General features: G+C 41.2%; 3 protein-coding genes across 8 annotated transcripts; 1 reads left to right on the top strand and 2 right to left on the bottom strand.

Annotated features, from left to right (window-relative positions):
* Positions 1 to 3,529: 3,529 nt before the first annotated feature.
* On the bottom strand, positions 3,530 to 19,920 carry LOC117652999 (mucin-16). 3 transcript variants are annotated; one of them, XM_034398320.1, is made up of 22 exons: positions 19,772 to 19,920; positions 18,796 to 18,876; positions 18,269 to 18,656; positions 18,053 to 18,179; positions 17,781 to 17,952; positions 17,297 to 17,698; positions 17,178 to 17,206; positions 10,818 to 17,099; positions 10,456 to 10,733; positions 10,219 to 10,375; positions 9,960 to 10,107; positions 9,498 to 9,878; positions 9,142 to 9,406; positions 8,910 to 9,062; positions 8,617 to 8,815; positions 8,346 to 8,533; positions 7,978 to 8,260; positions 7,679 to 7,793; positions 7,086 to 7,476; positions 6,785 to 6,985; positions 6,517 to 6,627; positions 3,530 to 6,122 (listed from the first exon to the last, which is right to left on the bottom strand). In XM_034398320.1, the coding sequence occupies exons 2-22, from the start codon at positions 18,864 to 18,866 to the stop codon at positions 5,994 to 5,996; spliced, it is 10,470 nt and encodes a 3,489-aa protein (XP_034254211.1). In that variant the 5' UTR covers positions 18,867 to 18,876; positions 19,772 to 19,920; the 3' UTR covers positions 3,530 to 5,993. The 3 variants fall into 3 exon arrangements, with proteins under 3 accessions (XP_034254211.1, XP_034254209.1, XP_034254210.1); XM_034398318.1 differs by having other exon boundaries at positions 19,753 to 19,879; XM_034398319.1 differs by having other exon boundaries at positions 9,498 to 9,875; positions 19,753 to 19,878.
* LOC117653001 (zinc finger CCCH domain-containing protein 3) lies at positions 19,897 to 24,068 on the top strand. 3 transcript variants are annotated; one of them, XM_034398326.1, is made up of 8 exons: positions 19,897 to 19,975; positions 20,433 to 20,489; positions 20,578 to 22,012; positions 22,093 to 22,223; positions 22,301 to 22,514; positions 22,628 to 22,783; positions 22,862 to 23,057; positions 23,270 to 24,068. In XM_034398326.1, exons 2-8 carry the CDS (start codon positions 20,447 to 20,449, stop codon positions 23,666 to 23,668), a joined length of 2,574 nt encoding a protein of 857 aa, XP_034254217.1. In that variant the 5' UTR covers positions 19,897 to 19,975; positions 20,433 to 20,446; the 3' UTR covers positions 23,669 to 24,068. The 3 variants fall into 3 exon arrangements, with proteins under 3 accessions (XP_034254217.1, XP_034254218.1, XP_034254216.1); XM_034398327.1 differs by having other exon boundaries at positions 19,906 to 20,062; positions 22,304 to 22,514; XM_034398325.1 differs by having other exon boundaries at positions 19,907 to 20,062.
* A 67-nt stretch (positions 24,069 to 24,135) lies between these two features.
* Positions 24,136 to 26,301, bottom strand: LOC117653004 (LETM1 domain-containing protein 1). 2 transcript variants are annotated; one of them, XM_034398333.1, is made up of 6 exons: positions 26,113 to 26,301; positions 25,545 to 25,838; positions 25,217 to 25,396; positions 24,838 to 25,135; positions 24,594 to 24,740; positions 24,136 to 24,516 (listed from the first exon to the last, which is right to left on the bottom strand). In XM_034398333.1, the coding sequence occupies exons 1-6, from the start codon at positions 26,187 to 26,189 to the stop codon at positions 24,340 to 24,342; spliced, it is 1,173 nt and encodes a 390-aa protein (XP_034254224.1). In that variant the 5' UTR covers positions 26,190 to 26,301; the 3' UTR covers positions 24,136 to 24,339. The 2 variants fall into 2 exon arrangements, with proteins under 2 accessions (XP_034254224.1, XP_034254225.1); XM_034398334.1 differs by lacking the exon at positions 26,113 to 26,301 and adding an exon at positions 25,917 to 26,059.
* Positions 26,302 to 26,522: the final 221 nt, after the last annotated feature.

Here is a 26,522-nt window from a genome sequence, read left to right as displayed (position 1 = left end):
GAGGCAAGACATAAAAGTCTCGCCAAGATTTGGTCAGACCTGAAAGTCTCGCCAAAATTTGGTCAGACAAAAAAGTCTCGCCACAAAACGGTCATACTCAAAAGTCTGACCCCAAAATGGCGAGACTTTTGTGTCTGACCACGGCCTTTAGGCCGTAATGTGCCGGACGGTTACGGCCTAAAGGCCGTGGTCAGACACAAAAGTCTCGCCATTTTGGGGTCAGACTTTTGTGTATGACCGTTTCGTGGCGAGACTTTTTTGTCTGACCAAATTTTGGCGAGACTTTCAGGTCTGATCAAATCTTGGCGAGACTTTAATGTCTCGCCATATTTTGGCGTGAAGTCTTTCCAGCCAAATTGCAGTGAACAAAAGGGTGCACTGAAATTCGAAGGGTGAGACATCTCACCAATTTTCGGTGACACAAAAAGTATGACCGAAAAACGGTCATACTCAAATGTATGACCGAAAAAGGGTCATACTCAAATGTATGACCAAAAAAAAGGTCAGACATCAGCGGAACCAGTGTGCTGGCCCGCGGGCCGGGCGATTGTTCTCCGCGAGATATCCCCGGCCCCGGCTGGCTGGCTGCGCTGGCCGACGTTCCCGCGGGGAGTTTCTTTACCGTTTCCCCGAAAAGCGCACTGCAAAAGTAGAAGCGTGGCGGTGTGCGGCCGGCCCGCCGCCCGTCCCCCCAGTCCCCAGCCCTCCTGTCTCTCTTGCACCTGTACGGGACGGCCCATGAGTGCGAGGGAGACAGAGCGACTCAAACGACTCTCGGAATCAGTCTGCAGGCCCCAGGCCCCACCCACGGCCAGCCACTGGACCGTGGCCACTAGGCGGAACTGCGCCAACGACAGGCCAGTCGACACACGCGATGCAGACCATGTGGAAGGGGGGGGGGGCGGCAATTCGGAGAGCAAGCACGCTGGCCAGCACAGCACGTGTGCGTGGGACTGGTGGGAGGGTACCGTGCCGCGCCGTGCCGTGCCGTGCCGCGCCATGGTGTAGAGCCCTCCTTCTAGTCTTCTAGTGGCCGCTCTCGCCACTCTCGCACTGTGACGAGCGGGCACCAGGACTGCGGGGTCAAAGCAAACGCGGAAGAGGAAAAGCGGCCAGTGCATCGTGAAAATTGTGGTTGTCACTTGATAACAATTTCAAGGCTCGTTTTCCACGCGCCTAATCAACTCCCAAGCATGCCGACGCCGACGATGACGGGAACAACTCTTTTGCTTGTGACCAGGAAAATCGAGAGTTTGCTTTTCGTATGGCCAGCATTTCCTTCTAGTTCCGCCCTTGCCCCCCCCCCCCCCCCCAAGTGCGCCGAGGAGGTAGGCCGCCCTTTTGGCGCGTCACAGGGAAGACCTAGCAAAACAAAGTGTCAGCGCATCACCACACCGGGAGTCGAATCCCCGCCCTCTACTGTACAGCCACTCCCTCTGCGCTCTGAGCTACGCAGACGCGTGAGTCGCACTTAAACTTAGACTCATTGTACCGGATGTACTGGGTTCGAGAAGCATCGGCACACGTAGTAAAACAAACACGCCTTATGAATGGGTCAAAACATCTAAGCCCACTTCAAGTCACCATTACAGACCCAACTAACAACACTGGTAAAACTAAAGCGTAGCATTACCCTCCGTTTTCAAGCGTAATCAGTTTACGCTTGAAATCAAGCGGAACAGGTTCATCCGCCCTATCTAAATGCATGGGGGAATTTCCAGTCTATGCTTCATTTCAAGCATAATGTCTTCAAGCGTAACTTTATGCTTGACTCAAGCGTAGAGTTACGCTTTAGTTTTACCAGTGAAGGCCTCGCCTTGAGCTAGTTTCCGTCCATCCCTGAATTTCAGCCCCCCCCCTCAAACTGTAGACCCCCTCCCCCTCCTTCCCCGGCTTGACTCTATGGCTCGATGTGATGATCACGACTTTATTTTCCTTCGTTTAGGGCGTTGATCTCCCACTGCATGGCCGATAGTGGGTAACTTTTTATGTTGTTATTCTTTTGACAAGCGAACCCGTAGCGTGGCCATGAAAAGAAGCAAAGCAATAAAAAATACATCCGAAATTATCACTCCAAAGACCAGTCTGGCGCGGTCTTTCTCTTTCACCACACAACTCTCCCAGGTCAGTTTTGTCAGGCGCGCACCCAGGGAGTTGCCTTCTGGGTCATGACTCACTTTTTTGCCTACCTGCAGGCGGATTGTACTGTAGGTTGCTGGCTTCTGAAAAGGTACACTGATGCTGCGAGACAAACTGCCCCTTTTCAGAAAAATTGATGCAAGTTGACTTTTGTTCTGAAGCTGGGGGAGGGGGGAGCACGCGATGAGGAGAGGGAGAGGAGCAGGAGGGGAAGTAGGAGAGGGGAAGGGGCGGCTGGCACACTTTTCACGCACTGTAGTCGCAGCCGAGCGACGAGCCGGAGGATGCTGCACCATGGTACATCATGGCTGCACTCAGCAGTTGTTGCTGTTGTTGGTTTGTGGTGCGTTGGTGGGTGCATGTGGTGGCCACGGTCAATTCCAGCCAAGCACCAGCTGTGCATGGGTGTGCGCAGAAATTTTGAAACGGAGCGGGGAGGGGGATCTTTTGCCTGCCTTCCAGGCGCCTGTCTAGTGCCAAGTAGGGTCCCTGGTGCCAAGTAAATGAAAGGGGGTTCATGACCTCCTGACCCCCATTTGACCGCACCCCCTCCCCTTTTGCACACGCCTGGACTGCAGCTGTGCAACACGGTGTTTGAGGGGCAATGCACTGCAATGCGCGGGGGCACTGCCATGCCATGAGGCACTATGTGCGGCGGAGGAGCAATAGTGGGGGCGGAGAACACTTTTGAGAACGAATCCTCACTGTGAAACCAAACGTGGAGACTCCACACTTCCTGGTGTGGAGTAAGTCTCCACACTTAGAAGTGCAGAGTTTGCAGTCTCCACACTTCAAGAGTGGAGTAGCTCACAGAACCTTTATCTCATTGCATTGTGCAAAGGTGGACAACTCCACACCTGAAGTGTGGAGACTGCAAACTCTGCACTTCCAAGTGTGGAGACTGAGAATTCCACACCTCAGCACTTCAAGTGTGGATTCACCACATTTGGTTTCACAGTGCTCCTCTGGTGTGGGTGACTGTGACTACCGGCCCGCGATCGGGGTGAATGGTGTATGCAGCCCCTATGGCACGTTCTGGCCATGCCATGGGGCGTGGGTGGCATGGGCCGCGCAGCCATGTCAAATGTCATGGCGATGTCGTGCTGTCTTCCTTCTACAGTGAGCTGTATTAAGGGTTCAAAAGAAAAATCAACTATGTTTTTTTTTTTTGTTCAAAAATTGTAATACACTTACATAGGGGAAACATGCACTTTTCATACGTCCTTTAACAGGCAATGGTAAATAACGCACAGAAATTATGCAGATTTTAATTGGTACAGTATCTTTTAAAAAGCCTTTTGAATGAAAATTCTGATTTCCATGGGGAAAAAATGTCACTAAATATTGACATTTTTCTTGGACAACAATGCAAAGAAGAAAAACAAAAACATAAAAAATAAAAAGGACACTATTGATTTGTACAATAGTTTCATTTATTTGAACTCACAACAACTACAAACTAACAATCTTAACAAAGCTTGGAAAACTGCATGAGATACCGAACCTACTTGTTAGAAGGTTTGCAAAGTTCCTGTCATTAATCTTAAGCCTGATACCGAACAAAAACCTACAATACAAATTTCCAAAGGAAACTTTTGAAAAAATAAATACCGTAGAAAGATGTTTTATTTCAAGATATAATATATCTATGTATGTGATTGAGAAGCAGGACTAGAGATGGTGAGAAGATAGAATATATGTGCCTTAACATACTGCCCAGCAGATGCTACAACACTGTTGTGACAAAATGAAACAAATTATACGCAAAAATAATCTTTTCAAATCACACTTCAGTAATAATGAAAAAGACCTAACAGTCTCTAGCAAAATTCAACTAAAACAATGAATCCAGTTCTACAAACTTCATCAACACTTAGCTAGATGAGGCAGATTTAAATATGTCATAACCCTTTCCAAAGATATGATTATTTGAGAAAGTTTGAGTTTTACTCATAAGAACAAATCCCTTACTAACAGGTCATTTTTTTAAAAAATATACATGTGCTTTAGGTAATGGTCCGCAATTTGAACATAGTTCAATTTAGAAATAAGCTGTAAAAAAAGGAAATATTAAAAACAATATTGACAAATGTACGTACTTCTTTTACCATGATAGCAATAATTAAATAAAACATGATTATAACAAGGCGCAAGCCGCAAAATAATACCTAATTTCAGCTTCCAGCAATGAGAAGTTACTAAATTGGTCTGAAACAACCAAATAACAATCCACACCCAAAATATTGAGCTAAAATAATTTAGGATTGTTTGCATTTTCTCACTGAAGTTCATGATGCTTTGTACTAAGAATGTACTTTACAAAACTTATCTGCCTAAATAGCAAACAAAGACAAAAGTGCAGTACACAGAGTAAGAAAATACACTATTGCCTGTTAAAGGGTCTTTGGCTTACAGATATATGTTTGACAGGATTCAATAACCAATGTATAAATAAAGCAGGGAGTTCAGTGAGCCCTTGGCAGTGGGGAGACAGAAGCCACTGCTCAGAACTTACCCACTCTCATCATCTCCTCAATCACAAAGTAAGAGAAACTGTTTACACTATATACAAAAGAATGTTTTTAAGTATCACTGTTTACACTACAAGGGAAAAGAAAATTTACTTTATCAAAAGGTTGGTCGCGGCGAGAATTTTACACTAGCAGATGCAAACTTATAAATCATATTGGATACACAGTTGATTATATCAATTCTGAAGAACAACAGACACATTTATACAAATAAAAATATGCTAAAATAATCAATCAAAGTGTACAAAGTTGTACAAGGTTTGACACATTGATTTAGGATGAAACAAAACTTGTTCTGTACAAGTTGTTTTGTACACTATGCAAAGTTACATATTACAAGCGACGTGTTAGCAGCGTCGGCCGCTCCCCCGCCCCTCCCCGCCCCCCCGTCGCGCGACGGCCGACCCCTACCACCTCACTTCATATTACTTACTACAGTTGTTTGAGAATCAGATTTCTGTCTTATGTTTTATGAAAATAAAAATGATTGTAAATTTACATTAAATACATTCATTTAGAGTCACTGCTAAATATGCATCATGATGGAATGACAAGCAAATGAAGACGAAACTTCATCATCATCATCACCATCATGCACAGACTTACAAAAGGTGAAGGGACATGTAATACCAGTAATAAATCTTTGGCACCATATGACATTCTACAGTTAAAATATTTCTTGGCATAATGTAGCTCTTCTGTGCCCAAAGAATGACTGTATTAAAAAAAAAGAAATGAAAAACGAAGACTTATTTTATAGGTACCTTGCTACACATGCCTTCCATGTGTACATCTCCGATTTAGGAGGGCAACATGCAAGAAAACAAAAATCAGTTTAAACTACGTTGAATATCACTACAATGAAACACCCAAACAACCTAGTAAGAAAGCATATATCCAACTTACTGATCCACAAAACAAGGAATGTGGAACCTGTAAGGCCAGTCCATAGCAGTAAAAGCAAAGGAGTAAATCTAATTAACTTACAAACAGTCATCTATACACATACACACAGAAGGGACCCAACATGTTACATAAAAAGAGCTATTATTGTTATTTTAAAATGGAACGAAATCCTTGATTACTAAACCTTAAAGCCACTTCATTTAGCAAAATATCTACACCTCACAACACAGCCGTCAGTCACATATTTGCTTTACAGAAGGAAAAAAAATAATCTCACACTAATACATCTGTTAAAAGGTTAAAATCAAATCTAAAAGTTAAGTACATTGTACAGAAAAATATAACATAGCATTTCTGTCATACCCCAACATGAAATAATGTGGCCAAATTTGAAATGTACAATAAATTGGCACAGAACTAAGTTCTTGTAGAAGTGGATGCAGAGCTTTCACTATCACTGTTGTTACTGCTGACGTTGTTCCCTTTCTTCCCACTTTTGGACTCGATGCGGTCCAAAAGATTCTGACAAAATTCATGCAGATCATTCTGAGAAGAAAACAACAAATAAATAAATAAATAAATAAATAAATAAATAAATAGAAAAAAAAATCCTTAAACCGGATGAAATGAAACCTACACTACAAACCTAACTGTCTACTAAGTACACACTTACAAATGCGTGCTTGCAAGTACACACTTACAAACGCATGCTTGGCCAAGTACACACTTACAAATGCATGCTTGCAAGTACACACTTACAAACGCATGCTTGACGCATGGAGTTATACGGCGTCAAGCATGCGTTTGTAAGTGTGTACTTGGCCAAGCATGCGTTTGTAAGTGTGTACTTGCAAGCACGCATTTGTAAGTGTGTACTAAGTAGACAGTTAGGTTTGCAGTGTAAATAAAAGGAAAGAAACTGCACTTGATTCACACAAACCTGAGTGTAGGCGTACAACAACTTGCACTGGCCTGGATCGAGTTTATCTTGATCTAAATAGAGTGAGGCATGAACTAAACAGTATCCAGAACCATCTTCATTGTTCAAAACCTGAAGCAATAACCATTAATTGAAACAGTGAGAAAATCCCATCAACTATAGAGTTCTAATGTTTGCATGAAGAAAGTCATTGTGAGTTTTAAAAACCTCTAACTAAATTCCAATTCTGACAACTTTCTTGGAGAAATCGTAAGAGAGGGCAACATACCATGGACAGGTAGAGATTGGTTGAACACACTTCACATTCCATCACTTCCGTATCTTCAGCTTCCTTTTGCACTTTTCCTTTCTTTCCTGATGACTTCTTTTTGAACCTTTCAAGGCGTTCTGTTGAATTAACTCCCTTTTTCTTCAGTTCTGCATAAAATGTTATTTCCCTTTCAAGGATTTCCATTACAGATGGAAGTATCTATAAAACAAAAAAAGTGAGATTGACTCGTAAAAAGAATGCTTTTCATGTATATGAAGAGTAAAGCTTAGTAAAGAAATGCTCTGAAAATTCATCTTACCAGATTAAGTACATCTCGAGAGCTACGGCTATCTTCAGCAATGGAAAAGATCAGTTTATCCAGAGAGAAGAGGGGTGGCTCATTACACTGTTGCATTTCCTTAAACGAACTCATTGCAGTGGGAAGCCAACTAGGAGGAGCATATGATACACTCTCTGAGACTATGTACCCAGTAGCAACACTTGATGTATGGGCTCGGGGGAATACAACAATAAATTGACCTGGTTCCTGTACAGTGCGACATAGTGGAACTTTGCGCTCTGTCAGCAGGCTTGGTGGAACCATGGCAGTGTCAGAAGCCAGCCAAAGGGCTTTCTTTCGAACATAGTGAGGTGCAACATCTTGCATGGCAGAACGAAACTTCTCAGCACCATGTTCTGGAATACCATACCTAAAACCCAGCAACATGGAAAAGAAGGCAAAAAGGGCAGTTTGTTAATACAGTGTGTTTAAACAATCAAATGAAAATACTACAGTATAAGCTCGATTCAGCGTTGCGCGATATAACATTATCCCACTTAAAGCGCGCTAAATGCATTACCCAAATGTGAAAAACGCCATTAATCAAGCTTATAAGTAAGGTGAAGTCATACCATATCTTTTTAGCGCCTGTGTGGAGGTACTCCATCCATGGTAAACCATGAGGATCACGGTACCAACAGCATGTGGTAAACACCATACCGAAGTGCAATGTAGGAACAGTAACTCCTGTAAAACAAAACAACACAAAATGTGTACAAAATAGACCAACTGGGTATGTTAACACTAATTCCACAAGAGAGGGATTTCCCTTCATTGATAGTTCAGCAACAGACAGGGTAGTGATTGCAAAATGAGAAACACAGTGTGACATTTTCTTATTTGGTTATCTTAAACTAAAGAATGTCCTTACCTATAACTGAACCCAAAGAGCGAAGAATAGAGCCGCTGCTGTTGGAAAAAACCTTAAGATTCCAGGGATGCTTAGCAAATGGTGAGTTGCGAGTTGGAAAACCATATGGAGGATCACTACAATCTACTGATCCAGAATTTACACATATGTGGAAATTGCGATCCCTCACATGGCGCCAGAATTCATGTTCAACTTCGGCGGCAGATGGAGAGCCACTTTTGAACCACATATGTATGGTGTTACGGGCAGTGCGGAAAAAAGTTGTAAGGGGCATTGATCGACCCTAGAAACCAAAGAAACCACACAAAACATGAAAACCTCTTTGGACAAATGACATTATCAATGGCTGTCTAAATATAAGAACATACCTTCACAATACATTCGTCCTCCTCCTCATCTTCTTCATCTTCATCATCATCATCGTCATCTTCATCTTGCTGTGAAGCAGACTCAGACTGGTCTGTAAGAGCTGCTGACTCTGCAAGCCTTTTGTCTCTTCTCTCTTTGCGCATTTCCCACTCAACTTCTACCATTTCAAACAGATTATCTCTTTCACCTAAGTAAATAAACACATTATTATTGTTATTAAATAACAAAATTATAATAATGCAGTAACGCTGAACCCAAAGATAAGCCAACCTGTTTTCAAGGTTTCGTATGGAAGCAGGCATTTGCAGTAGACTTCATCCAACTTGCTTGCTCTATCTTGAGCACTCTTTGGGATACGCATGGTTTCAGCTACTTTCACCCAGCGTTTCTTATCCATAACTTCTGCGAGTCCACCAAAATTTTGCACTGTAGTGTACAATCGGGGCAGATCAAGCTCCATTCCTCCAACCTAAAAGAAGATTAGGATACAGTTAATACATATATTTTTCTAAAAATTGAAATTGAGGAAGACAAGATTTTATAGTAGATTTGAAATCACTCACCAGTGGTGCATGTTGAAGATGAATGTTGTGCTGGGCTATGTATTTTACAATAGCTCTCATTTCTTTAGCATTTGGTCCCCAGCGATCCATCATTTTATGTACATATTGGTTATCAGCAGTGAAACGAATATCATCTTCTACATTACAATCCGGCTACAATAGAAACATTTTATTTTGTACAAACCAAAAGGAATTACTGATAAGATATTTACCATCAAAAGTATATTACTACCTTAAAACTGTTTGGAGCAACAATTCGGCAGAGCCCATATTTTTCTGCAATTGGGCGAATCTTCTCAATGTATTCATAGGGATCCTGAAACTCTTTTTCAGTTGGATGGAACACAGGTGCCTCAGAAACATTGCCAGGTACTGGTCCGTTATAGGACCGGTTTGATTTTTGGGAGGGTCGGGAAGGTCCACTTGATGTAGACGAAGTAGATGGCAATGAAGGTGAGGGAGACGCCCTTGATGATGCTGATTTAGACTTTGATCCACTACAATAAGGTGTGTTAAACATGAAAGTATTATCAATCAAATATATCAAAGAAACAATCAATTCAAGAGAAGACTAAACTAAATCCTCACCGGCGCATGAATTTGGTTTTCTCACTGGCATCACTGTCAATGGATGATTGTCTGTTCAGCCTGCCCTGTCCTTTCTTACTATTCTGAGACGCTGAAGGTGAGATTTTGTCAGACACAGGCGATCTGTTTCTAGACGACGCAGGAGACATGGAATTTCGACAGTCCCTAGTGTCTTTAGAATAAGTGGGCATATTAATCAGAGATGATGTGTCTTCACTTGAACTGTCAGCAGCCGATGATCTTGATGTTTCTCCCAGCTTTGGCTTGCTTTTTTCTTGGATTGGTCTAGACTCATTGGTTGGACCTGGTTGAATGTTTGATGTTGACGCCTCTGCTTCAACAGAGTGAGCAGGCAATTGTGAGGTTTCTGATTTAACTCTGCTGGCAATAAAACAAGATGGTTAATACTGAATCTTGCTAAATGGTCACTTAAGGTTATTGCAAGGGGACTGTTTTCCAAACCTTTTGTTTGGTAATCCATCATCATTAGTATCATTTGGGTGCTTAAATGTTGGGGGCTTTTTCACAATTTTGGCACTCATAACAACTGTATTATTTGGTCCTTCTTTCCCAAGTCTCACAGCAACAGCCCGCACATCACCGTCATTACCTAAAATTTTTTTTTAACAATTCATTATGTTGTTACCTTTCCATAATTACTAACATATTAGCACAAAAAACTCAAAAAGAATGAACATTTCATATATCTATGAAATTGTACCTTCTTGTCCACCCAAGGGAATGTAATAAACATCACTACCATCATTTGGAGATGCATCAGATTGAATTCCATTCTTCTCAGATGTCAACTGACTCATTGGTGAAATGTTTTCATCCATTTCGACTTGTATAGGCACTATTACTGGGTCTTTGCTGACCTAAAACAAAACAAGATAGAAAAATTAATAAATTTACAAAAACTAGAACAAAATTAACGGAGAACTAAGTTATCTCTTACATGAACAGTATTTGGATGGGTTGTTGATCCTAGAGAGACTGAATCTTCTTCGTCAGATCTGGATGAGGCTTTAGATCGTCTTCTGAATGGTCGATTGATTGGGGGTGTATCTGTTTCAGCTTCAAATGCATAAACACTGCTTTCATTAACAGCTGAAAAAGCATTACTGTCAAGCTTAGAATTAGCTTGTTCGGCTACTTTATTAAGAAGAGACCGACGCTGTTGTGATTTCCTTCCATCATCTGCTGCACTTGACTTATCATTCTTCGCACTTTGCTCTGAAAAGAAAATTGTCAATTTTGTTGAAAAGTGGTCAAGAATTTATTGAAAGTCTCTAAGTAATTAGTAACGAGTTCACTCACCAGAACTTTGAGAGACAGGTGATTTTTGCAGTTTCTGATCATTGGAAGACTTCTTGTTCTTTTCAGGCAATTCACTCACAGAAGTTGAAACTGTTTTCAAATCTTCAGATGACACTGGACGCTTGGGCTGAGGTGGTACTGCAGGTTTGCTACTTCTAGCAGGCGATTTCACTCCAAATGCATTTTGCCAGGTGACTTTCATTTGGTGGCTGTTGAGAGGATGGGTTGGTTTGACAGGAGAGCTCTCATTTGATGGACTCTTCTTTGAGGCTTCTAATAAATCCTGTTTACCCTTTTTTTCAGGAGCCAATTTAACACCAGGTTTCGGTCCTTTAAGATCTTTAGCGGGACTATTTATACGTTCCATGTTGATGCAAACTTCAGCTAGGCTGTTGAGATTAGAAATGTCTTCTTCCACAACATCGCATGTACATGTATTTCCATTACTCAACAAACTACAGTTTGCCTTATGTTCCACATCGCCTTTGGAGCCATCATCTAACCACTTCTGTACTTTCTGACGTGGTGTGTCAGCCTTACTGCTAGTTAGCAGGCCAGAAACAGATGGCTTTTCACAATCAGCGCCAATTGGATTGTTCTTCATTTTTGTATTCTTTTCCAAGTCGGTTCTCTTTTCTACTGCATCAGCCAGAACAGCTCCACTCTTCATCTTTGCTAAGTCATTTTTTGTTGGTAGATTAGCACCAACATTTGCAGTGATGGGAAGACCTGGTACCCTCAAAGTTTCCTTTCCCAGAATTTGAGCAGGATTAGCCCACAAAGAGTGCTGAGGAGTCCTTTTATCACATGACATTGATGTATCTACTGATCGTTCTGCAAGACTTGTGGCTACTTCTGCTAAACTATCCAAACCTGACTTTTCAATATTGCCAGGATTTTCTGATAGACCAGAAGTTTCAGCTGAGGTACTGGTTCGTTTCGACACATCACGTTTCCTTTCTTTGCCCATTCCCTGGAAAGCAGTAGACAGCATGGATAAAGTCCTATGAGTTGGAGCAAGTTCAACTTCAGTCCCTTTCCGTTTCTGTTCTGAAGTTCCTGATACTGCAGGGCTTGATGGGTTCTTGCTGTATGGAAGAGGTACAGATGATGGTTTGACAGCAGTCCCCTTAGAAGAAATAGTGACATTAGGAGTCACTAAACTACTAGTTGTTCTCACAGAAATGGAAGGCAATGAGCTTGAATCAATAGAAGAAGCCTCTCGAGATGGCGAAGAGCTAACAGTTGGTATAACTGATGCAGCCTCTGCAGGATCACTGGGCTTCGATGCTGCAAAAGAGCCGGCTGATGAATAAGGTTTCCGGCTGGATCCCGTCTTTGCTATTGCTCGAGAAGACGATTGTGCACCACTAGGGCTTTTCAAAGCAGCCAAAGCAGCATGAGCAGAGGGAATTCTTGAAGTTACCATTGGTGGAGTGACTGAGCTCACACTTGGTTGAGCTACAGGTTTAACATCAATAGTTTTCCCAATATTTCTTGATTGTGCTGCGGTTGAAGCCACCTTCACTGGGGAAGGAAACTTTGAGGAAGTAATTGACATTGCATTTGGTTCTAACGGGGTCTTAATCATCTTTGGGTCAGCCGAGCTGTTTGGAACCATGCCAGGGGGTGCACGAGGCTTCTCCTCTGGCTTCAATGACGAAGAACTAGATATTGTTGAGATGGAAACCGCTGGTCGAATAGAGGCATTGGTGGGCGTTAGTCTCACATCTGACTTCACTCCTGTGTTTAAAATACCAGTGGATACTCTGCTGCCAGAGCTATTAGCAGCAGAAATTTTGGTAGAATCAGGCAGAGACGTTGGACCTGGAGCCACACTGCTCTTTGTAACTGTAGAAGCAGTGCTTGACGAAGAAAGGAGTGGTACACTGGTTGATGTAATTGCATCAGGTGATCCACCAATTGATGTTGCATACAACGCTCCACATTTGACAACTGGCATGGATGTACTTGAAGGAATAGGCAGAGTTCTAATCGGTGAAGCATTGACTGAACTTGATATTTGAATTCCCGATGACAAGTTGATGCCAGAAGCTGCAGAGCTTACAGCCACATTTGAAGATAGAACAAACTGCTGTTTCTGCACAGCTGAAGTGCTTGATGTCATTGGTTGAACAACCTTCGGCATGACAGATGATAACTTTGGCGCAATTGTTGAGGGCTTTGAAGAGGCAGATGGTAATGTTTGCACACCTTGACATGCAACCACATTTACAGTTGAAACAGGAGGCTTAATGGGTTGCATCATAGACATCAGAGTTTGTGCTTCTGATGTTGTTGGCAGCGTGTTAGGATTTGCAGCAGCTAACACATGAGATCCATCCTCACCAACAGACAGAATCAATTTGGAGACTGGACCATTTTTAGTTGCCAAAACAAGTTGTCGCTTCATACCAATTCCAGTCCCCTGTGCTTGAGAGAGTGTCATTGCTGATGATACACTTGAAGAGTTTTGTATACTCGCTGGTGCAGGAGTTTGAATATTCATAGCAGACATGTTTGGGACATTAGTAGCCATGGGATTCTGAATATTGGAAGTCATACTGCTTTGAATATTCGCTGCCACAGTATTGTGGATATTTGTCGCAACAGATCCTTGCATGTTGGCAGAATTTTGAATATTTGTAGCCATTGCTGTGATTGTAGACACACCAGTCATTTGGATCTGAGGTTGCATTTGACCTTGTGTCTGAATAATACCTGAGTTTCCAAAAGCAAACGGAACATACAAGGGAGAGCTTGCCATGATTGTTTGTTGACCAGCTGGCTTGTCGGGAAGACGTAGAGACAAAAGAGAGGGCATCAATGGACCAGGTACCATTTGCTGCTGACTTGCAGTCATTGTCATGGTACTTCCAGTTGACAAAAAGAAAGCTCCTCTATTGCTGTTGACAACCAAAGGGTTCATACCGACCATAAGTGGAGATGCATTTCCCATAGGATTGGACATTCCTGCCACAGTTCCAGACTCCTTTTTGATGATAGTTTGTCCTGGAGCCAGCATGGAGGCCATTGACTGCACAGGTAGTAAAAATGGAGATCCTGAAGTGCCAGATGAGTGCAATGTCATCGTGCCTGACATTGGCACATTTAGTGGAACTGATGTTTGCAGGGGGATGCCCAATTGTGTTGCCAGAGGAATGGACATTGGTGCAGACATTGGCAAAGCCATGGGCGCAGACAATGAAGATGAAACTGAGGATGGAGGAATGGAAACAGCAATTGATGATGGCATTTGAGCTGACATAGCAGTTGGTAAAGGAGCAGACATTGGAGCTGTAAGGGGAGCACCAATAAGTGATGTTGATGCACTCATGGAAACGGAAGGCATACCAATAACTGAAGAGATAACTGGTCCAGCAGATAAAGTAGAAACAGTAGACATACTTCCACTGCCAACTGCAGGCATTACACTGCAGGAAGTCAGAGATCCTTTAGGAGTGGGCTGAGACACAGTCATTGCATGTGCACTGGTAACACCAGAAGCGGTAGATATTGATGACACTGGTGCTGAAGTTGCAGAAACAATGAAGGCGGAGCTCTTTTGAGACTTTGATGTTGGTCCACTTTTGGTTGAGGTCATTTTGGCTCCTGGCGCTCGGGTCAGGGGCATCGCAGCACTGGACAAAGGTGGCAGACTTGCCGCAGTCCCCAATGGATCTACTGGTCCAGCGGGCTTTTTCGGCGACCCCACAACAGTTGAAGAGGGATGTGTGCTAGGGATGCTGGTACTGATCTTGGGAGAGAGGCTGGAGCTTGGTTCAGAAGGCATCTCCAGGCCGCGCACAGCACTTCTGGGAGCTTGGACCACCACAGTATCCATTGATGTTGAAGACAGTTGCTCTGGAGATTTGTCCACAGTCTTTGACATCTGAGGAGACAAATTAATACTCAATAAAGTCTTTTCAAGTTCTTCATTCAAATTTGATTGAACTTCACTAGGTGGTTTGACCCTTTTCTTTGAGAGGCTTTTCCTGACAGGAGGAGCATCGGGTTTTGTTTTCTTGCTACTTTTAACAGGTTCTGAAGAATTAGATTTTGCAGATTTGCCCTTGCTCTGTGTCTCTTGAGAGTTTGAAGTTGAATCTTTATCTTCTTTCTCATTTGAGGTAGCGTCAACTGTCTGTTGTTGATGATTATTAATCATTTCCAAACTAGCTTTGGTTGCCGCAAGAACTTCCTCTTCCGAGTCGGAAGGAGGGTCAACTTCAGCAAAGCTGAAAAACCCTCTCCTCTGACGAAGTACTCTGCGGTTTTGACTTGGCGATGATTCAGAAGAGCTTGCATCACTTACAGATAAATCATCATTCTTATCATCTATAATGCTAGCCTTTGTACTCCTTCGAGAGCTTCTGCGAGGGCTACGGGATTGCCTTCCTTTGCTCTCCTTCTTGTCGCAGTCAATATCATCATCTGACAAATTCTTGAGTCTGTTGCGTCTGTCTTTAGATTTCCTAATTGATGTAGATTTTGAGTCTGAATCAGTAGCTTTGGTTTTCCTCTTTGACTTTGAAGTAACGTCTTCAAAGTCATCATCATCATCATCATCTGTTGAAGAAGCAGAGTCACTTGAGCTACCTACTAGTCTAGCTGCTTTATTATTTTTTCTGGTGGCAGATGACACATTTCTTTGGTTTCTTCCATGTGGTTTAGATGAGTTCTTATCAACTTCATCTTCACTGCTCTCAGAATTACTTTCCTTATTGCTGGAACTCTTGACAGTTTTAGATCGCGTCTTGTGTACTCTAGAGGGCTTTTCAGTCTCTGATTCATCTTCAGAAGTATCTGATTTTAAATTGTGCCTCTTGTCATGTGCAGGGGATTTGTTCCCTGACCTAGTGAAACGCAAAGATGATCTTTTGCCAGTTTTAGCCCTGGCAGATGACCTTGTAGATGGTTTTGAATTCGAAAGATCTGCAGCGTCACTGAGATTAGCATCACTGTCATTCTCACTACTGACCTCATTATATGACCTCAGCACCTTCTTTACACATTTACTTGACTTTTTTCTGGACACATCCTCATCGGACGACTGGGATTTTACTTCACAGACATTACCCTTTTTGGTTTTTTGCTTGGAAGCAGTATCTACTTCGCTATCATTCTCAGTGCTGGAGGCTTTTACACGAGCATTTTTACTTCCATCCCCTGGTATACCTTGAGCCACATTAGTCACTTCTTCATCTGAGCTATGAGGTTTCTTGAGGGAGCGATTGGCAGAACGTCTTGACCTGGATGACAACTTATGTTCATCTTCATCTGAATTCTTTTTCAAAGAAGACTTTGCTCCCAAAGTTTCCTCATCTTCATCAGTATGCGCTTTTACTGTGTTCTTCTTAGACATACGAAGAATTTTTGCGTCATCCTCTGTCACAACTTCCTTTCCTGAGTCTGATTCTATTTTGAGTCTTGTCCCTTTACATTCTTTTAATGTCACACTTGAGGTTGCTTTGGTTCCCTCATCTGAAGATTCATCAGCCTTTCTTCTCGGACTGGTCACCCTTAATTGACCAACCTTAATTTCTTTCTTTGAATCATCAGGACTCTTCTTGTCTCCCTCCTTTGATTTGGATTGGCTCATCTTTTCTTCCTGCTTGACTAATTTAATTTTTGAATTAGTCTGGCTGGAAACAACTTCCTTCTTTTTCACATCTTCTTTCTTCTGAGGAGGCTCTCTTCCTTTCACTTTTTCTTCTGGCTTTGTGGATGAAGGCTTGAAAACAACAGCGGCTGCTGCAGCAATAGCCATAGGATTTGTAATGCCAACAGCGGTCAAGGGTCGTTTTATTGAGGGTGGAATGCGTAAATCTGGTGGACTCTTTAAAGCTGCTGAAAGAGTGACTTCTACTTGGTTTTTCAAAGCAGCTGCTGGTTTAGCATTACTGGCCTTTGAAAGCGCAGCACTGCTAGCCAATTTCTTTGATTGCTCCATTGTTTTGGCAGCATCTTTCTTTTTGTTAGAAGGTCCCTGAGCTTTAGAAATTTCTGAGCTGATGTTTGATTTCTCATCCGTCGACTGTTCCCGTAAATCACGTGATCCTCTCCTGGAGCGAGTTTCCGGTGGTGGGTCAACATCATCCACATCATGCACTAGCTCCATTACGTAACCCTTCTTCATCTTGGTTGAGGCTGACTTGGGTGTTAGAGGAGCTTCTTTCTTCTGATTTTCATTTGATGTACTCCTGCGAGCAACTCCATTTTGTTCTTTTGATGTGGTAGGAATAGATGCTTTTTTACTCACTCTTTGCTCATCTTTTGGACCTGGAGAGAAAGCTAAAGGTATTAGAAGAAAGAAAGAAAAATACTTAATTGAAAGACAATTGGAAGAACTTAATGTACCTTGTGACTGTAATGAACCACTCGACAATCTAGACATAGGATGAAAATATATTTTTTTATCAGCAGGACAGACCGGTTAAAAGCATTGTGTAGTGAGTATTAATAAGTAAATATAATACCTCTTAGGTGGAGAGCTGGAGGGAGACAGTTGACCTAATGAAACACCTCTCGTACTCCTTCTAGGTTCCATTCTCATTTTTCGTCCAATGTTTGCAATGCTCTTTTTTATTAACTTTTGTACTTGAACAAGAGGCTTATGTTTCTTAACCAGAGGCTGGTCATCTTCAGAAGAGAAGTCAGAAAGTGATGTTGCAAGTTTTTTGGAATCCTGACTTGCATCTTCTTTATCTGGGCTGAGCTTCTTCTTCTTCTTCTTGACGCCTCCCAAACTCTTTACACTGTTCCGCAAAGACTTTTCTAAAGACAATCCACCACTGCGGAGGCCACCACGACTTCCAGAAGCATGGGGGCTGGATATGGGTGTTCTGCTATTGTTGGTCTGATGTTTATTTACAGACAACCTACAATCGTGGAATGAGAGCATGAATACATTAAATTACTAAAGTCCAATGATCAAGCACCACCCATCAGTAAAATTCTTACCTGCTAGACTTTTTACTAGATGAATCATCCTTAACAGAAGAATCTCTTTTCCTGGAAGGAGAAGTTGCATTGTTCTTTTTAAGATCAATCTTCTTTGGAGTGCCTTTAGTTGACGAGCAAGCAACAGCTCCAGCACTAGATCGAGTTGAACGCAATAGGGGTGTTGGTTTAACTGAAGCAAGTAAAAGGTTTATGATAAGTTCAGACAATGCATGAAACTGATAAAAAGGAATTGATGACTTTAATCAGAAACCTTCAATATTTTCACTGACCTTTGCTTGAAAGGGTAGAAACAGTTGTTTTCTTAATACGTTGCTCTTGATATTTCCTTTTTAAGGCTTGGGCAGCAGTGACAGCTTTCTGAGCAGTGGATGCAGTTTTTAACGACTTCTTGATGTTCTAAAACAGTAAACAGGTTTTTATACTGACAAAGTTTTGAACAAAAATGAGGCATACTTTTCTTCGTTTATAAAAAATCTACTACATACCTTATCACTGTCTTTATTATTTCGATCTCCCACCTTATTGCGGGAATTTTCCGACGCTTTCAGAGAAGATGCAGGTTCAGGTGATGGAGCCTTGTTTAAATGGGCAAGATGGGGTGGAAGAGCAGATGTGCCTCTGTAGCACAAAAATGTTATCATATCTTCTATGCTAGGTTTTTTGGCCCCACGTGCTGGAAGAGCACGCTTGCCTGGTGTGGTTACATCACTTGGGCTTCCAGTACTTTCAGTGCTTTTAGGATCATTTGTTGAATTCCCAGCAGTTCCATTGCTCCGAGATTTGTCTGACTTTTCCTTGACTGGTGTCAAATTAAGCAAGTTGCTCAGACTACTCACACCTTGAGCAAATTTACGCTGAGCATGTACTTTGGTCCTGCAACACCAGAGGAGACGCTTTCTTCATTAACATGTGCACACTTTGCAGCCTTAGCTACAGATATGCATTGAAAATGCAATTCCACAACTTCAAAATCAGAAAACAAATGTGACATATGAGAACTGAAAATTCTCACCGTTTTGGATTTGAGTGGAGAGGACTAGAATCTCTTTTACGACGCTTGGTGTCACTTCTGCTTGCTACCATTGTCCCCTTTCTGAAACAAATTCTAGGATTACTGAATTTTGAAATGAAACGGTATTAATAAGCTGAATAAGATCACAAATGAAAAGATATTGTCTACAATAATTAACAACTAGAGAATACCAAATAAGTTTGACAGAATATATACTCTTGCATTGCCTTCAGTATTTTCAGTGATAAATGAATTGGCTTCACCGAACAGAATTAAAGAATTTAGATGAACTCAACATTTCAGAGAAATCTTCAATTAACAGGTTCCCTCTAAAACATAAACAAGTTTTGCCACCAAGAAACAGAAAGGCCCAGCAAAAAATTTCATTGAGTTTCAAAACACTTAAAATATATGCAGGCATACAAGTGTAGAAGCTTTCCAATTAGAAATTAGAGCAAGGATGTATCCCTCCAAACAAGAATGTAGGTTAAGTTCTCATCAAATGAGTACACCGTTAGGTTATAGTACATCACGCCCTACTTTGCGATTAAACTCAGAGACCCAAACAAGCCGTCATACAGCCCAAAGCAGCTTCCAACACTTCAACTATTCACGATAGAGTACGTCGCACCAAAAAGAAGCTGCATGAGCAGAGGTGAACGCGAAAACGAAAGTAGGCTGTGAAGCTTTATTGAGGCCGAGGAGAAACTCAACGGTTAAGGTGGGCAATACTGGCGAAAGGTTGACGCAAACTGCCGAAAATGGAAGCCAAAGCGATCCAAGGATCAAAATTTCAGGACAGCAGATGTTTTATCAGCTTAAAGCAAGAGAATTAGAATTGAAATGACGTATTAAGCAAAAGACCTCCAAGCACACTTATGTTTATTTACTCCGGAAGGCTCCAGCTAGAAAGACGGAGCCATAGCAATTATGCTCACAGCTTTTCCAAGTACTCACGCCACAAAAAAAGACTCACCAACTTCACACATTAAGGATAAATAATGAAATCTTCAATACATTCGTAGAACTTGACATCTCCTTTGGTAAAAGGCACACAACTGATTGTTTGTTGTTGTTTTGTTTAAACGTTCTCAATTTGGCCAACAGGTGGCGGACCGAACTTAAGGAGGGCAGTGCCAAGTTACGTCTTGCTGTGTCGTCGTCTTCACGTCAATCAGCTGTAGGTAGCGTTAATAAACCTTGGACCAATATGTCGTGATTGATGGATTGATTGTACCTGTGCAGTCTCTCCGGAACCAGATCCTAGGTATTTGTTTCAATTTTATTTTTCTATGGATGACTCTGCGAACATTGTTCGGAGTACTAAGTACAAGCAGTTTGTTGTTTGTTACTGTAGTTGCTATTTCACAATACATTTGGATTCTTGATTCATGCCAAGGACATTTAATCATGGTTTAGTTTGGTTTGTAGTACTTACTATTCTCATTTCATTTTAATTTTACATTAATTTGTTCGAATCCTTCTTGAGGTCTAACCTAGACTAACGTGGACCCTCACTCTTTCTGAAGTTGCTGGATCTTAAATTAATATTACATTTTCAGATATCTTTCTGTGTCATGTGTTGTAAAAGATCTGTTTATTATTAAAATTAGGAGCTTTTTAATTTTTTTTTCCAGCTTGGCTCTTCAGTATGGAACCACATAGAATACCAGGGCCTAATGATATTTTCTCAGGTATTGAAGCAGAAAAAAGAGAATTGCATTCAGTATTACAAACAGTCTTTAATTTTAACTATGATCACTCAATGCCATTCATTTTCAGGTTTTGGGACAGTGCACTCAGACTCTTCGTCATTCAACAATGTTTCATATGCAAATTCCTATGGCCTGGGCCTGGACCCAGCCAATGAATATGGCAGCTGTCATAGCACAGCTAGTGAAATTTATTACAGTTCACCCTTCATTCAAGATCATGCTATGCTCCAAACAGATGGTATGCCTGCCCCTGTGGCACCTCGTGTGCACATCAATCCTAACTACCGGCCAAAAGTATTGGGACACCAATCTATGATCCCAAACAGACCAGCAAATGTTCACATTAATCCTCATTGGAAAGGTCGTGTGGAATCTGCCTCCCAAATTGAAGACAATGCTCAAGGAGAAGGCTCCAATGCACAAACAGTGGGGAAGAAGACCATTTTTGTCAATCCAAAAGTCTTGTCTCAGCTTAATCTTAAGCAGCCTCCTCGTCCAGTAGAGACAAGACAGACATCTGGTTTGCACTTCAATAATTTACCATCTGAAAATGAAATTTCGCGTTTGTCATCAAGACCAAGTGGTACCACTATTAGTCCAAACACAAGTTCTGAAACCAAAAAAATGAGGGAAGAAATTTCCAAAAAGCCTGGTGTGGTTAAAAGTGTCACAGAACGTTCATTTGTCGTCCTCAATTCAAGAAAATTAGTTCGCAAAACAAATTCAACCCACTATCACAAGCTTTTAAGTTCGGAAGTTAACAAGAGAAGTCCAACTGGCTGCTCATCAACTCAGAAACTGGCCAGACAGGTCGCCAGCAAGTATAAATTAGTCCGCAGTCCAACAACTGCACAAAATGTATTGAAAACAGTCAACAGTGTACCAACTACTTATTTCAGAAAATCAGGAAGAAAAAGTGTTAATCCCAGGCATTCTTCAGTTTCAAATTCCAAATCTGTATACAAATTCATTCGTCAACCTGAAGATTGTGGTTCATTCACAGAACAAGTGAAAGTGGGGAAGAAGCTTGACCAATCATTTGTGTGTCACACGCCTCGGATACAGTTGGAAAATTCCCGTTTAAGGAGGAGCTTGAAATCCAGGTACAGACTTATCAAAGCTCAGCCAAGTCATCATAAAGAACCGGCAGCATCTCAAGAAAAGGCTCGGACTGATCATTCTAGGTATAAATTAGTACGCCATGGCTCGGCAGAATCCAAGTCTTCTTTTAGGAACTCCTCTATGAGTAACTTTTCACTGTACTCATCCCCAATAAGATCTAAAAATAGGAGTTTAAATGCAAACAAACCATCTTATGGAAGGAAAGTTTCAAGATTCAGAATAGTTCAGGCTTCTACGGCTAAAAGCAGGACTCAGGTTCTCATGTCAGGTTCTGGAAGTCATTGTCGTTCAAACTGTGTCAAATCGAACTTCCTAAAGTCAGGGTTGTACAAAAACATTTCATGGCAAAAGGAGAGATACCAAGCAGTAGGGAGAAGCATGTAAGTGTCTTTGCATAAAATTCTGTTGAATTTTGATTGTTCATTGATTTTTATTGTTATTTTTTAATTGTTCGTTTTAGTAAAAACAGTAGTCAGAAGAATGAAATGAGTACTTTATCCTCTAAGAGTGTACCCAACAGAAGTCTTGTGAATATTGGTGGTGTACTGTACAGATCAACCAGAACTACCCTAACTCGGACTTCTACTGGAAGTAAGAGCTCATTCTTTCTTTTATTATGTTGTTCCTCTAAATGGTATCTGTTTCTTTACATTTTTATTCTCTTCCAGAAGCCAGGGAAAGAATATTGCATATACGTGGAAGAAGATTTGTGATGGATGGTAAAGGCAAAACAATACGTCCTTCTAGCACTGAAGATAGTTCTGGTGCAAGCAGCAGTGGAAAGTTACTTGCCCGAGTTGACATTGGAGGAGTTACTTTTACCCGAAGAAGTGACAACACCTTAGTACGCACCAATACCCACTATGCAAGAAACTTGCTGAGGTACCTAATTTGCTATTTAGTCCCTGAAATAAAATGAAAGAAATCCTTTTTTCCCAATATTATGTAATATTGTGGTTCTCTTTGAACTAATTTTTTTATTTATTTTTGTTTAGTCTAGCAAAGATGAGGAGCATAGCTTTGTTAACAGACAAACTTCGTAAAAATAATCAGCCATGCTTAATCTATCATCGTTTTGGGAAATGCCTGGCCCACTTGGCGGGCAAATGTTGGCGAGTTCATGATCCTCGAAATATTTCTATCTGCCGGAAGTGAGTCATAACGCTGTGCTTCCATCAATTACATCAGATTTGTTCAGAACAAATTTTAAGAACTATTTTATCTTCTAGGTTTTTGCAAGGCACTTGTGAGAGTGAAAAATGCCTTCTTTCTCATGATGTTGGACCTGAAAAAATGCCAACTTGTCGATATTTTCTGGAAGGTTGTTGTGTTCGTGATAACTGCCCTTACCTGCATGTGAAACTTAGTGCCAATGCTGATATTTGCCGTCAGTTTCTTCATGGCTACTGTGATGCCGGTGACATGGTAAGTCAAGAAATTTCGTTATCTTGTCTCTTTTTCATTGAAATGGTTTTTATGCTTTTGAAGATGCATTCTAATGTGGTGTCAATTAAAGCTATTGAGTCTAAAAATGATTTTACCTAATCTAGGACAATTTACAAATTTCATCTTATTTACCAACTTCTTTTTCGCTTGATATTATTTTAAGTTTCACATAATTTAATTTCTTACTTCAGTGCAAGAAGAGACATTTGTTCCTGTGCCCTGAATTTGAGAAAGATGGGAAATGCAGTAAAGGTAGGTACTGTCCTTATCCCCATGTAAGCTGTGCAAAACGGAAACCTAGAAAGAAAAGGAGCACTGTTTTTAAGCATCCCAAAGACACTGTAAAACTCAAGGAAAATTGGAAACAAGTTAATGAATTAGACAAATCCGCCTCCCTAAAAGAAACTGAAAAAGTTAAGCGTTACTATGAAGGAAGTAGTTCTTGTGAGTTACTTAACAAATCACAACTGGATCATATGGATTCGGATTCTGAAACTTCATGTGATTCAGACAAAGGTACTAATGGTGAGAAAGGTAATGTACAAAGAACTTCAAAGATTGGCATTTTACCAGCCTACATTCCCCTATGAATATATTTTCTTTTGCCTGCATCTATTTTTCGTGCCAAACTAGAAGCACCCAGTCCCCCTGCTGGTCTTCCTTGCGCTTCTGTTAAATTTATTATTTGTATTTGAGTTACTTAACCATGGTACCTTTCATTGATACTTTTATTTTTACCATTACCTTACTGCAAGGCTGTGACCAGTACCTGCTAGTGACAAACCCATTGCTTACCCATTACAAAATCAACAAGTCTACGAACTCTTGTCAGATTTTCATTTTGATGTAGTTTATTTGTGTTGTAGTTTTGTACTCAACATTTTACCCTCCTTAAGAAATATTGCATCTTAAGATAAATTAGAAGTTTAAGTAACCCAGAACCAGAATGTTAACATATCTGAAATTTAATAAAAGTTGATGGTGGAAAAATGTTCTTTTTCTTCTTCCTTCTCTTGTCTTCACCTCTACAATGGTAGCAACAGATGCCGTGCATGAATAATAATAAATAACTCATTTATTTAGTTCTCACTTTGACATGTCAAATTCTAGCTAAAGAGACAGGTTTTATCACAGAAAATGAAATAGTGTTTGGGTGCTGCCACACGCTCCAAAGGAGAGCGTGGATACAGGAGACTCAGTGTTCAGGCCATGCAGGTTCACAAAATGATTGTCATGCATGATGTATGAAAATCTGAGTACATCAATGAAACAAAGCCCAATTGCTGGGTTTGTTGTAAGCAAGTAAAACAGGACAATGTAGTAATAATGAAAGACTGGTTTGATCCACTTGGGTTGAGATCTTCATCCATTGTGACAGCCACAAACGGAGGTCTTCAGTGCACATATTTACAGGATTCAATCCCCTTAAGAAACAGGCCTGTAAATGAGATGAATTGATTTGCCTGATTATCTCTTTTAAGTGAAAATTTGACAAAACAGTCAAATGCAACTTACTGAACGCATTTCATCTTGGGTCATCACTTCCACACCACCTTCACGTAATATCGCTAAATCTATTTCATGAATTAAACTTGCATGATCAGCAAGCCTCTTGCGTCTTCTCCACATAGAATGCATTCCATGCAGCTTCAAGAGAGAATTCTGGAAAAACCAATGGGTTATAAGTTCAAATAGAAGAGCCAGGAGAAGAAGAAAAATGTCAAGGGGGTGATGATGGGTACTGCCATAAGACACTCACTACATGAGATGGCATCAGGTAGTCAAGATGGTATGGATCTCCTCGAAAGAGTGGTAAACACTGAATAATATCTTCAGGTTGAGGATGCTGGCCACTTCCGAGACATGCAATGCTGTGAGACCATACTCTGTGCACTCGTTTGTCTCTTTTCACAGCTTGTGAATCAAGTTGCAGTTGTAAGCCTCGAAAAACAGCTCTTTGATTTAGGAGTTTTTTACGATGGGTTTGCATTGCAAACTCCACTTTCTGTTGCAGGGTCCAATAATGTTTACATAGCAATTGCCGAGGATACTTGTACCTATTGCAAAGAATACTTTGATAAATATCAATTAAAATTATGTGGAATCAAAATCAAATTTAGATTTTGAGATATACTCACGCAACAGGAAACATAACGTAGTTAGCAAATGGAAGAGATGACAAAACCAAAAATGGTAATATCTTCAACATATCTTTTGGCATACTTTGGTAAAGCTCTAACTCCTTACGACTTAACTGACGCAATACTTGGACATCCCACGTAACATTTGTTAACAAACGAAAGTAAACCCTCATATCTCTGCAACATAAGAAGATATACTGTAGGAAGCTCAGCTCAGTAATCCCGAAACATATGCATGGATACAGAAAGTGACAGTCAATTCCTCTCTTTGGACACTTAAGTTGCATACAGAGGAAGACGCAAATTGGTTACTAGAACTTCTTACCTTAATAACTCTTTGGTGCCCAGCATAAATATTCGGTACACATTCATGGCTGCTGGAAACTTCTTATCTAGAATTTTAATGTAAGAATTAAGATATTCCATGTAGCGAGAAACCACAGTTACACGAAGAGACTTTTGTTTGGAACTCCCATCTTCAGGTGATGATTTCATAGGTGGCATTGCAGAAGGTGTATTCTGATGTGGTCCTGTTGCTGAAGATTGCTGCATGGGAGAGGCTGAAGACGAAGGCAGCTGCTGATGTGCAAGTCGGACGAGTTTCAGTCTATCGACAGTCCTGGAAACATGATCAGAGCAAGTGGAAAAGAGATTCGACAACAAAGGGAAGACTAATATGATACACAGTGAAAGTTACATTACTATTTGCAGCTTGAGAAAGCACATACGATATGCGATATTGATGATTGAATAATTATATTGCGTTTTCGGAAACTGACACAATTTTCACAAAAGTCATGAACAAAGTAGATAAACATGAATGTTCCGAAATACAGCTGATGTTTGTCAAGTTCATAGGTTACTTCCACAAAAAACCCTACACCAGTACGTACATTCTTTGGCATGCGAAAGGCTTGGAGATAGAAGGGTAAATTTGACAAGTGGTCTGCCATAATGCCCTGACAGTCATTGTGTTGACTTTGGAAAACAACAAAATTTGAATTTCGTTTGGTTGGATGTCGCATCTGCTCGCTGAGTGCAGGTCGCGAGGGCACTGGGAGCGGGAGGGGAGGGGAGAGCGGGGAGCGCGTCACGTCGTCTGCTGTTTCCTTCGGAGAAGCGCTCTCTGTGCGGCAGTTTCCGAAAGTCAAATAAGTTTTAAGACGCCTTTTCTTTCTTTTTTCCTTTAAAGGATAAGAGTAACCCTTTTTAGTAATTCGGACCTGAATGATTCGAATAAAGTGCGTAAATTTGGTTGAGGGAATTCCCTTGGAGCTCTTTAAACGACCCCGAGCCTCTCGAG

This window comes from Thrips palmi, unplaced genomic scaffold (assembly GCF_012932325.1).
Source record: "Thrips palmi isolate BJ-2018 unplaced genomic scaffold, TpBJ-2018v1 HiC_scaffold_8, whole genome shotgun sequence".
Lineage (NCBI taxonomy): Eukaryota > Metazoa > Arthropoda > Insecta > Thysanoptera > Thripidae > Thrips > Thrips palmi.
Note: the sequence above shows the minus strand (reverse complement) of the source record. Positions and strands in the feature narration are given on the sequence as shown.

Excerpts from the sequence above, each read along its gene's own strand:
- LOC117652999 (XM_034398318.1), bottom strand. The coding sequence starts at position 19,784 with ATGTGTGAAGTTGGTGAGTCTTTTTTTGTGGC. Across the intron at positions 10,108-10,218 it reads TCCCTTGGGTGGACAAGAAG|GTAATGACGGTGATGTGCGG; the intron begins GTACAATTTCAT and ends AAAAAATTTTAG. Across the intron at positions 9,407-9,497 it reads AAAACCAAATTCATGCGCCG|TGGATCAAAGTCTAAATCAG; the intron begins GTGAGGATTTAG and ends ACCTTATTGTAG.
- LOC117653001 (XM_034398326.1), top strand. The coding sequence starts at position 20,447 with ATGGAACCACATAGAATACCAGGGCCTAATGATATTTTCTCAG. Across the intron at positions 22,013-22,092 it reads CAAGCAGTAGGGAGAAGCAT|TAAAAACAGTAGTCAGAAGA; the intron begins GTAAGTGTCTTT and ends TGTTCGTTTTAG. Across the intron at positions 22,224-22,300 it reads AACTCGGACTTCTACTGGAA|AAGCCAGGGAAAGAATATTG; the intron begins GTAAGAGCTCAT and ends ATTCTCTTCCAG.
- LOC117653004 (XM_034398333.1), bottom strand. The coding sequence starts at position 26,189 with ATGACTGTCAGGGCATTATGGCAGACCACTTGTCAAATTTACCCTTCT. Across the intron at positions 25,839-26,112 it reads CCTTTCGCATGCCAAAGAAT|GACTGTCGATAGACTGAAAC; the intron begins GTACGTACTGGT and ends TCATGTTTCCAG. Across the intron at positions 24,517-24,593 it reads CCCAAGATGAAATGCGTTCA|GCCTGTTTCTTAAGGGGATT; the intron begins GTAAGTTGCATT and ends TCTCATTTACAG.